Source organism: Podarcis liolepis (genome assembly GCF_965112155.1).
Source record: "Podarcis liolepis genome assembly, chromosome: 4".
In the NCBI taxonomy this organism is placed as follows: domain Eukaryota; kingdom Metazoa; phylum Chordata; class Lepidosauria; order Squamata; family Lacertidae; genus Podarcis; species Podarcis liolepis.
In genome coordinates this window covers 43,867,597-43,885,499 of record NC_139558.1, presented here as the reverse complement: position 1 = coordinate 43,885,499, position 17,903 = coordinate 43,867,597, and the positions used below count along the sequence as shown (strand labels likewise).

Genomic DNA, 17,903 nt, shown 5'->3' with positions numbered 1-17,903 from the left:
GAAGCAAAGTTCTTAACCCAAGGTACTATTTCTGGGTTAGCGGAGTCTGTAACCTGAAGCGTCTGTAACACGCTTGTGTACAGTGGAACACTGTACACAAAAAATCACAAAACAAAATTCACTATTTATAGAGAAAGGAACTGGTGGAATCCTAGTGTCAACATCAGTTTCATCATATATTACACAGTACCCTTGAAGAATGTCCCAGATTTAGTTCCCAACATCTCTGAATGTTCCAGAGAAATAATATTCTGCTCAGCTAACAAGTTTATGGTAAGAGGAAACATCATGAATTTTAGTGGCAATATGTGAAAGAGTTAGCTTATCAAATGAATATTCATTAACAGGAAAATAGTCTGATTTTTATTTTTTTCACATTATCATCAAGTACACAATACAACGTTACACATCCCTATATAGGACTCTATTTCTTTTCTTTTTCTTTTTTTACAAAGTGTACACAGGGAGGGACATATAGTATTTAACAAGCATTTTTACAGAACAATTATTTATATTATGTTCTCAGTTGGTTTTTTTTAATGTACCATTTAAAACATGGAACTGAAACATCAATTTTATAGCATTCGCTAATCAAATAAAACTAGCCTGTAACTATTATTACATTAACAATAACTAGTTTTGATTTGCTCTTTTTACAGATACATTGTACAAAATCCACTTCACTAAACTCTTAATTGCATACGTTTCCAAAATTATGCTTCAAAACAAGTATTTACGATTCCAGATGATGTTACAAAAATAGGAAGTGGGTCACTTTTTTGTTCTTAATTTGAGTAATTGTCCAAGAAGAGTTTTTCAATATGGATAATACTTTTCAGCAGCAGACTGAGAATTTGAGGTTTACTAACTTTTTAACAGGCTTGAAAATAACTTTTGTAAATTATTTGGAAATCTGGGCAGGACTTCAATGAAAATTGAGGCACCTAAGTTTCCACTGAATCAATGAGTACAAGTGCTTTTAGGACCAGGCTTTCAGGCCATAATCCCAGAGTAAAGAAACCACCTAGAATCTTTTACAGGATTCTACACAAGCACTGCTTAAATCTACTAAAAGATAAAGAAATGGCCATGTGCATCTTGGAGCAGAAGTCATGAGTGCATTTGATTACTAGAGGTCCCCACTATCTATTCCAGGAGTTTGGTGAACATGCAACAGTCCAAACACAAAAGGTCAGAAACAAACATAGCTGCACATTAATCCGACACACTTAGGTTTGTAGAAAACAAAACGTTTTATGTTAGCATATCAAGTGTTTATGTTTACATATGGCTGTCTCAAGTAATTCTTGTTTCCATTAAGCAAAACCAATCAACCCAGGAATACTGAGGTATTTATTTGAAGAAATGTACAGACATTGTATTTTCTGGCCACATAGGGATATTGTGTTTCTGATGAGAGGTGAAGGAAGCACGGAGGAAAACTGTTCATTTGGAACTTGCGTCTCATCTCATTATATTTGACCAGTGTACTTTTGGGACCAAAACAGAAGGGAAGGGGTTGAAGAAGCCAACAAGCCAAACACACCAGACTATGTACGTTCACTAAGATGTCATCCCTTACAGCATGCTTTGGAGTCCCTGCCCCACCCTGTTTTACTGCACTTTGCAAATTCATAAGAGTACATTGTTTGCCGTGAAGCAGGTTGTGGCAGCCTTAGCTTTCAGAGCACAGGTGATCATTGCAACATCTATCCAGAAGGGTATAAATGGATAAGGAAGAACTAGACAAACTCTAGATAATTACTACTTAATAAACTGATTGGAAGGACCACTACACGCTTGTTACTGAAACGATTCTTTAAGAAAAGCTGTGACATCTAATGTTTCACAGGGGGAAGGAGACAATTACTCCTCCTCATAGCTCTCTGTGCTCCATCAAAATCTGCTCTGGAAGTTTGAGGACTCTCCACAGTAGATTTTTGGAGGGGCTGCACTGGGGAGGAGGAATCAATGAAAACTGCCTTGTTTGCCTACCGATATCGACTCCTTCCATCAGCTGAGGGAGAAACATTGGATATCACCCTGTGTTCCTAAGAGAGTAATAGAGAAAATATACAAAAAGTTGCTGGAAAACAAGTTCTTCATGAAGATAGCATCTGTTTCTATTCTTTATTGCTCCATCTAATGTGCTCCCTTTATACAGTTTATATTCTTTGAAAAGCTGTCCAAAGCTGCTGGTGGATAGTTAAAAATATGATTGGACCAAATATTTCATGGAGTCTTGTAACAAAAATGATTTTTAATTTGGGGTAACCTTAACAACCGTCAATTGATCCTGCCAACAACTGAAACAAATGTATCCATATGCACTATGAATCAGCAATAAGTTTCAAAACACAAATGCATTTGTAATACAGAACCAAAAGAGAAGCACGTAGTTAATATGCATGAACAAATGCCTGAAGTTTTAAATTCACACTTCCTGAAAATAAATGCTCCCAGCAACCAACTATTACTTATCATGGAAGAATTAAACATTATGTAAAAAGAACTCCAAATGATGGAGAATAGTAATGAGTAACTACTCAAATGAAGATTGTGTCACAATTTTTTAAATATCAGATGAAACAATAAGTGGGTCCTATGGTACAATGTTATCTTCTTACATTAATTTCCTCCAGTTTATTTTATACAATCTTTTTATGACTGCTTTATTAAGAGCAAATTAAAAATGTATCTTTAACTCATGACAAAACTGTTAATATGGTCACTGAATATGAACCATGTCAGTAAGGTAAAAATTTCAGAGAACAAATGTGGTTGAAAAATTCATTTTGAGACAGGGTTTACTTTATTAAATGCAACTTTATTGTTGCTATCCTTCCTCATTTATTAAACGGAAGAGAATTCAGAACACACTAATGAACAAAATGTATAAAAGTCAACTAGAAGCAATAATCCTATCTGTATACAGCACTAAATCAAATGCACGCTAGTTTGTTTGTGTGATCTGCTTTATAATACAATGACTGCCTAGAAAGCGAATCTTTTACACACACCCTTCTAAATTTCATAGAATAAAGAGTCCTCACGGCAGCCCAATGTCTTTATGATGCCGCATAATGTGCTGGTTCTTCTCTGAAGGTCTTCTGAAGCCTTTTTTGCAGAACTCACAACGGTGAGGGTAGTCTTTTGTATGAATGGAAATAACATGCCGTTTGAAACCTGAGGCATCTGTAGTGCTATACTCACAGAACTCACACTGATAAACTTTTCTACCACTGTGTGTTTTCATGTGTTTTTTGAGTTCCATTTGCAGCTTGAAGCCCTTCTTACATCTCTTGCACCTGAACGGAAGATCCTTTGTGTGAACTGAGAGAATATGGCGACTTAGAACAAACGGATCTGCAATCTTAAAGTCACAATGTCTACACTGGTGCAATTTTTTGCCTTTGTGCACTGCAACATGTTTTTTCAGTTCTGAGGGCCTGTGAAAGCCTTTGTCACACATGTCACACTTATGGGGGTAATCCTTTGTGTGAACGGAAATTATGTGTCGCTTTAAATCACTCGAGTTTGAACTTTTGTGGTCACAGTGCAGACACTGATGTGTTTTGCTTTCTTGATGCATAATGATGTGCTGTTGCAGCTCTTTGGTATCTGAAAATATCTGAAAACAAATGTCACATTTGAAGGGCATTTCCTTACTGTGTCTAGTCTTTACGTGAGTTTTCAGGTTGGAAGAGTCAGCCGATCTATACTCGCAATATTGGCACTGGTAGGGCTTTTCACCGGTGTGGATTCGCATGTGTTTCTTGAGCTCTGACGGATGCCGAAATCCTTTGCCACATTCCACACAAATGTGTGGAAAGTTCTTGCTGTGCACAGCCAGAAGGTGACGATTCAGTAATCCCTGTTCTGCTGTCTCATACTCGCAGAATTTGCACTTGTGCATTTTGTTTGCTGCCTTGTCCCTGTGCACCATCTTGTGTGTAAACAAAGCTCCTGCATGAGAGAAACTTTTCCCACATTCATCACATTCAATTAGCTTCTCGGTCTTGGTAGTAAGCTTGTGGCTCTCTAGATGGTTATGCAAACTTAACTTTTTATTTGTAGTGTAATCGCAATCAGTACATCGATATTTTTTCTTAGCAAGAAGGTGCTCAGGGTGGTTTTTCATGTGCCTTTTCAGGAAGCCTCTAGATTTAAACTTCTTCCCACAAATCATACAGGGGTAGACTGTCAAAGGATGGCCATCGGGCCCAATTATTATTGCTGTAAAATAAAAGCAAAACCCAGATCATGAAAATGGCACTCCTTAAACAGAAAAGAAATATGCTGATATGTGTATTAACAGCTATGTAAGTTGAAGTTATGCACTTCAAAATCTTATTCATTTCAGTGACACAGTCAAGCACATACTTATTAGTGCAACCCTATATATGTCTGAGTTAACAAGGCATATTCCCAGATAAGTAGGTAAAGGATTACCGTCCCACTCACTGAAATCCATAGGATTTAAATATTGGCTGGCAATATTACCTCTGTTAAATTAAATTAGCCACAATAATGTGTCAGAACTAAAGCAAAATCATTCAACACAAATGGGGGAAGACTTGCAGCACTTCAGTATTTGGTAGCAATGTCAAGTGCTAACACATCCTTTAATTAAGCAAATTAAACCTGCATAAAGGAATACCTTGACATGTCAGTAACTGCAGAACCCAAGATCTCTTAAAGGTGCCTTGTAATAATAGGAGTCTTTGCAGTGGATGAATCAGGTTTGTCAGGTTTGAGGACAACTGTTTCCAAAAGAGTCCACCAGTACAGGAATTTCTAATTTTAAAACTGAAGATAACTATTTGTTCTCTGTTGCTTTGTATGGCTCTCAGATAAGTGAGTAAGCTACTAGAAATGTTAATATTAACTATAATCCAAAATAACAGTTGCAAACAGATAGCATGAGATAAGAATTATATATAATCATTGTGCAATCAAAACAAATATGAGAAGCAAGTCAATCCAGACATAGAATACATGGAGCTTGATGAAATGTTTTATTATGTATTTTCATTTTGTATTTTTTTGTTGTGAACCATCCTGTGATCTTTGAATGGTGGCATACAACAACAACAACAACAACAACAACAACAACAACAACAACAATAACAACCATGCTTCCACCACCGGAGCTATGCCAAAAGGGCAGAACTGTTATAGTAATTCCTCCCCTCCTTATGAACCATGCATGCGTATTACGTAACTGTTGGGGCTGCTAGGAAGGCAGTGCTCATAGCTGCTATAATAGGCCTATGCTTCCAATAGGAGCACAACAGATGCGTATATCCTCTCACATTTTATGCATCAGCCACTGGCAGTAGTTGCAAGAGAATAATGTATCTAACAACTTCTTTTCTCCCTAAAACGTTGGGGGTATGTTTGCATCAGTACGACTTCATAGGAGGTGTTGGGTAGGGTTTACTTTAACTGCTGCCTTCCTCAGTGAGTCCACATGCTCTATCTTAGTGCAATTTTATTTTCTTTGCATTTTGGTTACTAGGGACTTGTGCATTCTTAAAAGAGAAAAACACTTGCGTCAACCCATCTTTACAATGAGATGTGTCACATCTTGAGGATTTATAATTTATAAGTTGATGTAATTTATTACATTGAGTCCATTAGAGATGTTTCTAAATATTACAAGCTTTTTGTCTAACCCTCATCCCCACCCCAAAACAAAATGCCAGAAACTGAACAATCTTTTGGTAAAAGGTACTCTATATTGAAGTAATGCACAGAGCATACCTACATATGCAATCTACATTACCTCCCACTATAATTAAGTGAGTGCATGTTACTCTCCTTTGAGGTTCCAACCAACCAAGTTGTTTTCCAGGATACTCCAGTTCACCCTGCACTGCACCACCAAAAATTAGTTAGAATTCCAGTTCAGTTCTCACTGCAATGTTTTTGGCTCTGGCCCACTCAAGCTTTTCCCCCCTTAAAGGTTTGTTTTTGGGCATGTGTGTATAGTTTTACAAACTTCAGGGTTCCCAAAACCTACCGATATCTCCCTTTTATGTGTGAATAGTGCTGTTTGGGCTATAGGTGGCGCTGTGGGTTAAACCACAGAGCCTAGGGCTTTCTGATCAGAAGATCGGTGGTTCGAATCCCCGTGATGCGGTGAGCTCCCATTGCTCGGTCCCTGCTCCTGCCAACCTAGCAGTTCGAAAGCACATAAAAGTGCAAGTAGATAAATAGGTACGGCTATTTTATTCATATCTTGGCACTGAGAACAGCCTTTCCTGTGGGAAGTGCTTGGAGTGCAGAGCTCAAAGTGAGTAGTGACTGATAAATTCAACATGTTTTTGTGGTTTCTTGATGCTGGTATTTCCCCTGTCATTCCAGCTTCACCCTTTCTTAAAAGAAATCCAGTGTTTGAATACTTCCAGGGGGACACTCTGTTTGGGTGAGAATTGGGAGATGCCTCCTGACTTTGATATTTTGAACTGGGTGATGTTTCCCAATGAGTCTCGTGTCCATGTGAAGGTAAACGGCGTTTCCGTGCGCTGCTCTGGTTCGCCAGAAGCGGCTTAGTCATGCTGGCCACATGACCCGGAAGCTGTATGCCAGCTCCCTCGGCCAGTAAAGTGAAATGAGCGCCGCAACCCCAGAGTTGTCCGTGACTGGACCTAACGGTCAGGGGTCCCTTTACCTTTACTTGGTGATTTACATTAATAGGTGTACACGGTGTGTCTATGAACAATTTTCTGCCGAAACCTGACTTTTCAAGTACCGTCTTTTTTGCTCTATAAGACTCACTTTTTCCCTCCTAAAAAGTAAGGGGAAATGTGTGTGTGTCTTATGGAGCGAATGCAGGCTGCGCAGCTATCCCAGAAGCCAGAACAGCAAGAGGGATTGCTGCTTTCACTGCGCAGCGATCCCTCTTGCTGTTCTGGCTTCTGAGATTCAGAATATTTTTTTTCTTGTTTTCCTCCTCCAAAAACCTGTGCGTCTTGTGGTCTGGTGCGTCTTATAGAGCGAAAAATACGGTAATTTATTCGTTCCTTCTGTTAACAGTTCTAAATTTGTGTTCTTGTGATATTGTTAAAGTACAAAACCACAAAAAGAATGCATCTACATGGTTGTGCTTTTACAACCTTTAAAATGCTCACAGAAAATGCATTTCTATTCTCTTTCTCTTGACAGGCAATCATCATAGTCACTAGAGTCGCTGGGTACCTACCTGTTTGATATTGTCTGGATTCCAATCTCCTCCTTTTCTTTGGTTTTTGTTTTGCTAGCCTTCCAAGACCAGCAGACTCATCTATGTGCAAGAGAGCACTAGCTGTTCCATTTCGATTTTCAACTGCATCTGTGTTATTACCTAATGGAAGATTGAATGTTACATATCATCAGCACTCTAAGGAATATTCAAAATACAGAATCTATACATTGTAATAAAATACTAAGTTAGTAAATGGTTGTTCTGTGCCTTTTTGCAGTCAACCTGGGCACTGAATGAAGTCAGATTCACATTCAAATAGAAACCTTTGGATGCTGCTCCACACAGTGAGCCTCTTGCTACACTTGTTCGTGACTCATACTATGGATTTCATCACCCTATCACAAACCAACATTGTTGGATAATAAAAAGATGCCAAAAGCAAACATTACCCATAAACTGCTCACGACCCAGCAGCCGCCATGTGGCTGCTTGTTTGCACAAAATAGGAGTGGGAGCCAATTTCATTTGGCATGAGCTAATACTACAGGGAAGTGTCTTTTGATTTACAACATACCATAAGCTGCTGCCCAAGCTATCGGCATAAAGCTTTTAATATCATTCTCATCAATTTGCTGTTCGTGAACAGCTGCTGCGTCTTCCTCTCCTACAATTACCTCCATATATACCTCATCAGCAATTTCTGCAACATCTAAGAGAAGAAAAAACAATATAATACAAATTTTGTGTCATTTTAAACAAATTCTTAACCCTAAATAAAGGTCAAATACTTACTTAAATCTTCATCTTCATGCTGGGAATCATTTACTGTCATATAAACCATTTTTTCCCTTGGAATGCGAACACTGCTATTTTGATTCATTAATGTGTCTCCATTGTCATTTTCAGATTCACTTTCCACAATATCTACTGTGCCTCCTGGGTGGGGGAGGAAAAGTTGGTCAAAGTATTTTGTAAAAGCATCTTTCTACTAAATTATGGTTTAAATATAAGCAATAGAAAATAATCTACACTTTCCCCACACGACATCTGAAAGAAGCCCGAGTCAAATAAAAGGAGATACTATGAAAGGTTAAGACTCAGCAACTAATTTCCTGGAGATACGTTGAGAAGAACAAGGGATAGTGGGCCTAAACCTTAACTTCCACTTTCTATTGCTACCAGCCAACATGTCAGAAAGGCCAAATTCTCCACCATTTTTATTTCTAGTTTGGCAACTAGAGGGAAAGGAGGAGTCTCATGATAGCTCTCAAGAGCACAGCTTTTGTCCTTCGACCTCCAATTACTGATGTTTAGATTAAGTTTAAAAATAAAATAAAATAGAATGCTGTACCTAAGTCATCTTCCCCTGGATCAGCTTTGAAAATGTACACCTTGATGACTTCTGGGCAAATGCCATCCATTTTACAAGGATCATTTTCTGACACAGTTTTTCTTGTCAGGTCAACAGAATCATCAGTTTCTGCCTTGACAGCATCATCCACTACAGAGAAAAACAATAAAATGGTCAATCCAACATAAACTGATTGCAGTAAGCCAAAAATTTATCATTTCAATTGTAGAAATGTTTTAAAATGCAGTAAAACTATAAATGACAGTGAAAGAAATGTTTATATAATTTATTATTCTAGTTACATGAAAACTAGTGAGATATGTTAAGAAGATAAATTCAAAATGCTCTCCTGCACTGCCTCACTGAATAAAATATTTCTCTTAATTAGCTTGTAACTGTGACCAAACTTGAAAAATGGTAATAAATCAGGGAAGCAACATGGGCTGGGGAACTGGAACAGGCTGGTGGGCTGGATCATTATCTCTTCCACCCCTAGTGAACCAAGCATTTCCTAAAAGTTCTCATACTGGAGTTGGATCCTTAGCTGGCTCAGTCACATACATTGGGCTTCACAGCTGACTGACTGCAGTTTATGGACTAGACCCACCAACCAGCTCACTGTGGAAATTCTGCAGACTTCTGTGCACAGTACTCACAAGCCCCAACAACCTGATTGCCAGAACTTTGTGAGCACTATACACTGGGTTTCGCAAGACCCACCAATCAGCTGACTGTGGGTGCTTGCAAATCCCTCTTTACACATCAGCTGATCAATGGTGCACCCAAAGCCCTTTGGCTTGTGCTTTCATCTGCCCCACACCAGATAAAATCATGAGTAGGGTAGGTGACTGTGGCTTGTCCAAACCGGTCTTGCAAGTCAAATGGAGAAGCCTGGTGAGCCTAATTAGGCCTGGGGGCTAGAGGATCCCACATGCCAAAGTCACAGAATAGCCGTGTTAAAAGTAAAATGCGAGTTTCTTTGTAGTTTGCCTTCGTAATAGCCAATTGTGAAACAATTAATCTGTAATTGCCTTGAGGAAAGCGGGGTGATTATAAATAGAAAAAAAATGATTTGAGGTTTTTGCTACAATCAAGCAGTATATAATTTTCATGAAATAAAATAATTAACTAAATTGTGCTCTCATGATCTATCAACAGACAGTGAAAATGCTGATGATGCAGCACAGCACAATTCTACCTAGAAGTATATATGAGGTGGTGCACACCTCTATTTGTGCCACAACAGCTGAAATGGAATTCTATGCAAGGCAAGCTCATACAGCCTGTCTCATCAATTTCCATTCCACCCTGCTTGCTACATCTTTTGTTTTTGCCAATACTAGGTTGCGACTTTACCGGGAATGGGATGGAGACACTGTGAGTTTGAGAACCACTGCCAAAGCCTCAGAACACTCCTTCTACAGTTTGCCACATGGCACATTAAACAGATACATGAATTATGTAAAAAGTGGAGATTTGAGTTTAGAAGCATGTTTTCATTTTGCTTGATAAACTGCTACATACTGGCCAAGGCAACACCAAATTAGGCATCAAACTCATGACTTGAAAACTGGTAGAGCTTGTTTGGGAGGCTGAAAGCAAAGAATGAGGTAATAGGGAAACTTTCACTTGGCATAATTATTGTATAAGCATTCTCATCAAATTATAAAGGGTGTGGATTTATATTTTGTTTGAAGAGAAGAGCAAGTATATATAGTTTTAGAACAGACTAAGAATTTAGAACATTGATATATGAGAATACAGAGGTGGGATCTATTATCTTTATAAGAGGTAATAGCTGAGTAACATAAGGTTGCATCTTATAGCTATGCATAGCTATGCTAGTGTACTTTATTGCTATCCTGTGCCTAGGCTATAAACAAGCTCACCCATCCTACTATGCTTCTAGAAAGTTCTAAAAATTCTACTATGCCTCATACAGCATTACATTGGTGGAATCATGCTAGCTAAATAGCCTAACAATTATGAGAGTTATCCCCAAACAATTCCTACCACATGCTTTCTCTGCCTAGTGCTATGCCTTGAAATGACTTTGTGCATTGCTGCTATGTTGCATTTGACAAATGTATGCCATTTGTCAGCACAGTATTACCAAGGTATAGTGCTGTGCTGACATAACATACAGGGTCAGTTCATGTTACAGCAACCATCCTAAACCCTGCATACCCTTCTCGTCCAGCTCATCCTGGGTTCTTCTTGACAAAGTGGTGGTGGAGAGCAATCAAATCAAGACTCACAACCACTGAGCAATATGATGGTTGCCATCTTCTCTCCACCCCTCCCCAACTCACCAGCAGCTACTTAAATTACTACAAGTGTACTTAGCATAGATTAACACCACAGAAGTCCAAGGGATTAAAAGTGAAGCAATAGAAGTACTCTTGATTAAGGAATTTGTAAATAAATTTGTGGCTTTTGAAATACTTCACCCAGACGCTTACAGGAAATCATAAGGTAGTCTTCACAGTTGCCCTTGTCATTATCATGTTCCACAGGTATTCCACTGGCATCAATTACAGCTTCAGAGGCACAATCTGCTACCAAAACTTCAGAAACTACATCTTCTCCCAGAGAACCTGTGGCAATTTCTGCTTCTACAACATTACTATGATCATGAACAACATGTTCCAATTGTCCAACATCAGGTACGTGCATTGATGCACTTGTGAGCACATGCTCAGGTATCGACATTGCTGAAGCTGTGATCTCAGAGGATAAAACATCTTCTGGAACAGTGCAGTGTGCTAAAGACACTTCCTCAGTGACATCAGTGTCCAGCACTGGTTCAGGCATAATAACAGTTTGAGATACATCAGTATCTTCCATGATATCTGGACACTCAACATCTTCTATAACAACGTCCTCAATTACATCCTGGATTACTACAGAATCAGGATCCTCTGGGACAAAGTTATGAACTGTTATGTCAGAATCCTCCACATCTGACACATAGACTGTTTCCTGTATTTCAACAACAATCTCATTTCCATTCAAATGTGTTCCATCAGTTCCTGAAATACATAAAAATAATCAAAGTTACTGTGACAGTATAGTTTCAGGTTTCATGAAAATGAGATCTATTTATGACTTCTTTCCCCACACATCCTATGCAAGTTCTTGGATTATTCCCTATGTGACACATTCCATATTGTTATAAAGTTTACAAGCTTCTTGTTAGCTCCTGCTGGTCTTATTGTGCCTTCAAAATCACAGAGGGTTGGAAGGACGTAGAATTCACTGAGAAAAAGTGTCAGGTGGGTATGACTTTGTGGAAAGTATAGGAAGATGTGAAAACTGATAAAAAGAACAGAGAACTGAAAATGTATGTAAAGGTTAGGAAGCGCTAACCCAGTTGTCAACTATCTCGGTCTTCCCATTCTGTAACAACCTCCTACGCACCCCACATTATACTTGGTATCCAAAGAAAATAATAATTATTATTGTCTTATTCTAGAGAAATGGTAAACAACAATATTAGTACAGAAATACTTAAAAGATTATATAGTGCATTTTAGTGGTGGCTGGTAGTTCTTGTAGCATCAAGGTACTTCTCAAAACATGTTAACTATGGAACAGAATGAATTTAGACTTTCAGGCAGGAGAGTAGAGAAATTTAATAATAATAATAATAATAATAATAATAATAATAATAATAATAATAATAAAAACAACCAGTCTGGTGTCATTCAGTAAAGACCAAATAGGCTACATCATGCATTTAGAGAAATCCATTTTAGACTGTCATACCTGTAGGATCAAAAAACGCATGTGGGTCATGTGGCTGTAGCTCAAGCCCATCTTCATCCATGGCCTTTAACTCTCATCAGTCAGAAATGTCTATAAAATAAAAATGAAGAAGCTCCAATATTTATGCAGCACACATACTGAACTCAGTTCATGGATGAAAAAATCCCAAGAGGGAAAAATATTGTCAAGAAAAGAGTCAATTCCTCAGGACCTGCCCCCAAGACTACAAAGTGATACGCACACACTGCTTGCTATATCCAGTGGGGGCAGGAAAATACAGCTTTCAGGGCAAAACACTCCTACCTCACTGTATGTATTTGTTCATTCAAAATATCTTTGTGGCTCTCAGAAAGCAACATATATGAAAATGAATGATACAAAGCTGTATGAGATATATTAGAGAGGTTTGTATTAGCATTAGAAAGCTGCTCATTTACAATCTTAATAAATGACAGTGTTGAGATTTTCTTCAAAACTATTTTTAAAAAAAACAATATTGAAGAGGTCAATTACTGTGGTACCTCTGGTTGCGGATGGGATCCGTTCCGGAGGTCTGGCCGGATCCCGATGTTTTCACAACCGGAGGACCGCTTCTGCGCATATATGTGCTGTAAAAACCTGTTAAATTACTTCTGAGTTTGCCACTTACGCATCGCGAAGTTTACGTAACAAGAGGGTTACATAAGCGGAGGCACTACTGTACACTAAAACTGTGGGGCCATCACCAAGAAGGTCTTGTTTCTTGTTCTCCACAGCCTAGTTTATCTTATTGACAGGCATACAAACAGGACCTCTGAAAAAGATCTTGGGACAAGGATGGGGAACCTGCGGCCCTTCTGATGCCTCAGAACTACAATGCCTATTGGCGCCAAGGCAAGCATGGTGAATAATCAGGGATAATGGGTGCTGTAATCCAGCAACATTTGGAGAGCCAAAGTTTCCCAAATCCTGTTTTAGGGCACAAGCTGGGCTGTACAGATAAAGGCAATCCTTAAGCAAACCTGAAAGATAAACACAGCACTTTGAATTGGGCCCAGAACCATACTGGTAATTATTGCAGCTGGTGTAGAAACAGTGTTAGATGAGAAGACTTTGACAACCATGTCAGGAGTGCTCTGATGGTGTTTCCTGCTTGGCAGGGGGTTGGACTCAATGGCCCTTGTGGTCTATTCCAACTCTATGATTCTATGACTTTCTGGCCTCTATCTGTATGTATATACCACATTTTGCACCAACTAAATTTTCTGACCCATCATCAAAGGCAGCCCCCATGGAAACAACATTACAGTAGTCCACTTTGGAGGACACAAGTGCATGGGTAACTGAGCCCAGGTTTGACTCATCCTGAGCTGGTAGAAGGTACCTCCGGCCACTGCCACTATATATGCATTTCTGGACAGGAATGAATTCAACAGCACCCCCAAGCTGCACAACTGCTCTTTCAACAAAATTGCAGCCCCATTTGGAACAGGTCTCACACCTCTATTTAGATCAGCCAACTTCTCAACCCACAGAACTTCTTATCTGAATTAGGTTTCTGTCTTCCTCCCCACCATCTTATCCCTTCCAATATGCATCCCAATATCTGGTCAGCCTTCTTGGGATGCATAGGTGGAAAAGAGAGACTGAGCCGAATGTCATCTGCATATTGATGTCAAGACAGGAGTTGGGAGCAGGTCAGCAATAACTCACAAGGTGTTAGTGAAGTTAACTCTTTATTGAAATAAACAAAAACAGCTCAGGCCCAGTGAGCACAGTAACTCTTCCCAGTAGGTCTTGGCCCAAAGAGGCAGCTGGTGCCTTTCCACAACTCCCTAAGTCTCTCCTCCCCCAGGGTCCTTCCCAAGCAACCTGAGACTTCTTCCCCTTGCCTGTCTTTATTCCTCCCTCTTCACACCTCTTCGGGTTCTGGGAGACCAGGGGGCAAGAGAGCTTGCCACAGGAGGGGGAAACTCCTTGCCTTCTTCAGCAGCCTGACTCATCTCTGCCTCTTGGCCCCCCTCCTTCTCTCAACTGTCTCCCATGGCTTCTAAATACTGAAGATAATACTGAGATAAAATAGAACCCTGAGGCATTTTGCATGTCATGAAGCAGAGCAGAAACCACCTTCTTGGACCATTCAGGAAGAAGTGGAGCCACTGTAACATGGTGTCTCCAACGCAGACAGGAGGGGCAGAAGTATGTCATAGTAATGGTACGAAAAGCAGCTGAATAGCAGCATTACCAAAAGTTTCTTGCTACTCGTGAGCCATAAGTTGCTTTTTAAAGTAAATCCATGATTTATTCAATATGAAAATTTGAAATATTGAGATGCTAATGTGCAAGGAATAAACAGAAACTGTGTTTTTCGAACTGCATCCTTAGTCGCAAGCAAAACTACTCTGTATTTACACACCCACAGAAGTTCGGGACAGTTAAAAGCTTTTGATTTGCTTATTGCACAACTGCTGTTGAGTCCAAAATAAGCTGAAATTTATTATCAAAGCAGCCAGGGAAATTACCACGCACATTATTTTCTGCTTCTATTCATTCTGCAGAAAGTGGATACACACACGCATGAAAATATATTTACTCCAGAAAATCATTTTTCAATCTCATCTCCCTGCCTGATTGTCATATATACTTCATAGGAGACTTTAGTAAATAATATTTTCCTCTCTAAAGCAAGTTGTACATTAGTAGCCCTTTCCCACTTTCCCTAAAACTGAAAGATGTTCTCTGTGCAATCCCCATTAGCTTTTCAGACGTTCATTTGGCAATTGCTTTTTATTGTTTCAGACACAGCAGATATATTGACTTTCAGTGGCCTTCCCGATTCACAGTAACCTGACCTGTCTACTTCACATATTACAGTTAAGAAACACAAAAATCACTAATCCCACACCTTGAGGCACTTTGTCTGACATCCTAACACGTGAGTGAAACTCCTAGAGGCTGCACTGTGGGTTACCCAGAGAAAACTGCCTTTTCCTTTTTAATTGGGTGAGCTTAAGCTGAAGACTGCAAAATGTACTAAGCCTGCCTAGTGTGGCATTTTTAATTTGGTTTCTAGCGTTGCGCCACCTCTACCCCGCGAAAGTGTTAACACCCTATGGAAGATGTCAAGCGACCCCGCATCCCCTTCACAATGAAGCCAGTTGGTCTTCCCCAGCATGGAGAGCCAGGCACCTATATTCCCTGGCATGAAGTATTATGTATACTGTATATGGTTGTCCACACACTCCCTCCCAAAAAAATAAAGAGAGTCCCTTGAATAAACTCTGGCGCCAACTGCAATATGGCCCCCCTTTGCAGAGGAGCCTGGGGGCGGTTGTGTGCGCTGCTCGTGCCCCGCGGAGACGGGACATCGTTTAACCGCATCGTTGGCAGCGGAATCGCCTGGAAAAGCCGCCCAGCCCGTCAAAAGCTACGGCGGTGGGGCGGGAGGCTGCGGGGCTGGAGCTGGCCCACGAGCACCCGAGCAGGACAACTGGGCACAACACGGGGAAGGAGGGGAGGGGCGAGCCTCCCCCACTGGCGCCGTCTCCGCCCTGCCCTGCCCGTAATGGGGACTGTCTGGGGCCAGGAGCGATGAATTCAAGATGGCGGCCGGCACTCTCCCTCAGCCTCCCTTGCCGCCGCCATCTTGTCTCCTCCTTGCAGACAGTCTCCCTCCGACTCGGCCCCGGCCCCGCTCGCTCCCTCAGCCCCGCGCCTCAGACCTGTTCCCCGCACGCCTCGCGCCACCCCGCCGCCTCTTCCCTTCCTGGAAGCCGAGCTGCGGCCGCCTAGGCCCCGGAGCAGGGCCTCACGGCCCACTCCTGCAGGACGCAGCCCGGGCCCGCGGCCTAGCTGCGGCCTTCTCGGGGCCTGCACGTCGGCGGGCGCCGAGGCCTGGTCCCGCGCGGGGTAAGGGCCTAGCTGGGGCCTGTCCCGTGCTGCTTACCGGGCGGGGCGGCGGCGGCGGCCTCTGCGCGGCCTTTCTGCGCGTAGCTGGGCCGATCTCGGTGGTAGAGCCGCAGCGGCGGGGCGGGCGGGAGCGGAGGGGAGGGAGGGGCCGAGCTCGGAGCTGAGTGGAAGCGGCCAAGCTCCCCGGGCCGGGCCGCCGTCAGCACGTCACGTCACTGCCCGAGAGAGACCCAGGGAAATGCGGAAGGGAGAAGCCGGCGCTGCTGCCGCCTGAGCCGCCTGCTCTTCAGGCCAGGAGCCGGGCCGGGCCGAGCGGGCGGGCGGAGGAGAAGGAACCGGGCCAGGGACGGGAAGATGAAGTGCAAGGGCGGCGGGTCTCTGCCAGCCCCTCCCGCTGCAGCTGCCGCTCCTGCCGCCGCCGCCGCCTCCTCCGTTCCAGCTCGGCGGTAAAATTCCGCTCCGGGCTCAGACTTGCTCAACTCGGCGCCGGGGAGCGGAGGGTGGTTTAGGCCTGGAAAATCCCCAACTTTTCGGGGTGGCTTCCCCGCAGGCACTGCCGGGGGCACCCCCGCCTCCCGGATTTCTCTTTTACCCCCCTCGATCGCCGAAGTTTATTCTGCTCACCGCCTTGTTAAAAAGGAAGCGTTTATTGCGTGCCGACATTTTTGGATTAAAATCTTTACTTATTCAGGCCCCGTTTCTCCCCCCCCCCCCCCACCTCGAGAACAATACATGTTTTTTGCGATGAAAGATTGAACAGGGAAATGCAGGAAACTTCTCAAGAATCGGTTTGTTAAAGGTCATAATCTTAAAAAAAAAACAACCCAAAAAACCGTGGTGCCGTTTTTCTTTAAAAATGTTGTTTTTAAAAATTCAAATAAATACGAGTTTAGCCAGCCAGTATAATTCATGTGATAAATGGGCATTTCAGGTATCGCCATAGCTTGCGTTCTGTTGTATCAGTTGGAAAAATTAGGTTATAAATTTTAATTTTCCCACTTGCAGTTTTAAGTTGTGAAGCACCTCTACATTTTATAAGTGTTATAATTATTTAATATTTAAAAGAAGATATGTTACACAAGCTTTCCAGTGTGTGTATCTTTTCAGACACAAGAAATGATGATAATTATATGGAGGGTTGCTGGTCTGTCACAATAAGGGCCAGCTCCCCAGCCATAGTATACCACATGGTTAGACACAGTGACAGATTTTGGGGGTATAAGGAGAGGTGGTTCCACTGTGTAGGTGGACCTCTGTGTGCAGTGCTGTATATACAATACTTTGTTTTGAGAAATACTGATGTCTAACAGCAGAGTTTGTCCATTTCCTTTACTTGTAGACAATTTAAAAATACTTATTCTGCCCTTTTTATGGGATTTGGTGGTATTAGTGAAGCTGGTGCTGCTGATACCATAGTACGCAAGGGAGAAAAGTGCTAAGAGGAAGGCACTCTTGGCAAATCCACACTGATTAACTCATGCCCAGAAACCAATGTCCCCACTGTGGAAAGACGTTTAGATCCAGAATAGGCCTCCACAGTCACTTATGGACTCATTGTTAAAACCGTGTTTATGGAAGACAATCTTACCCAGCTACGAGTGATCGCCAAAGGAGATTTCTGCAGATATTCAGTCTGCACTCATTTCCATCGGACACCTTAATTTCCACAGAGAAGACTTAGCGTAGCATTCCTCAGTCTTAACTAGC

At 41.6% G+C, this 17,903-nt stretch overlaps 1 protein-coding gene across 1 annotated transcript; it reads right to left on the bottom strand.

Moving 5' to 3' along the window:
* Positions 1-340: 340 nt before the first annotated feature.
* On the bottom strand, positions 341-15,990 carry ZFX (zinc finger protein X-linked). Its single transcript, XM_083501876.1, is given in 9 exon segments — positions 341-3,063; positions 3,065-4,236; positions 7,208-7,348; positions 7,764-7,898; positions 7,982-8,125; positions 8,541-8,690; positions 11,003-11,572; positions 12,309-12,398; positions 15,193-15,990. Coding segments are annotated over 8 exon segments (2,412 nt in total). The 5' UTR covers positions 12,370-12,398; positions 15,193-15,990; the 3' UTR covers positions 341-3,024.
* Between the last annotated feature and the right edge of the window lie 1,913 nt (positions 15,991-17,903).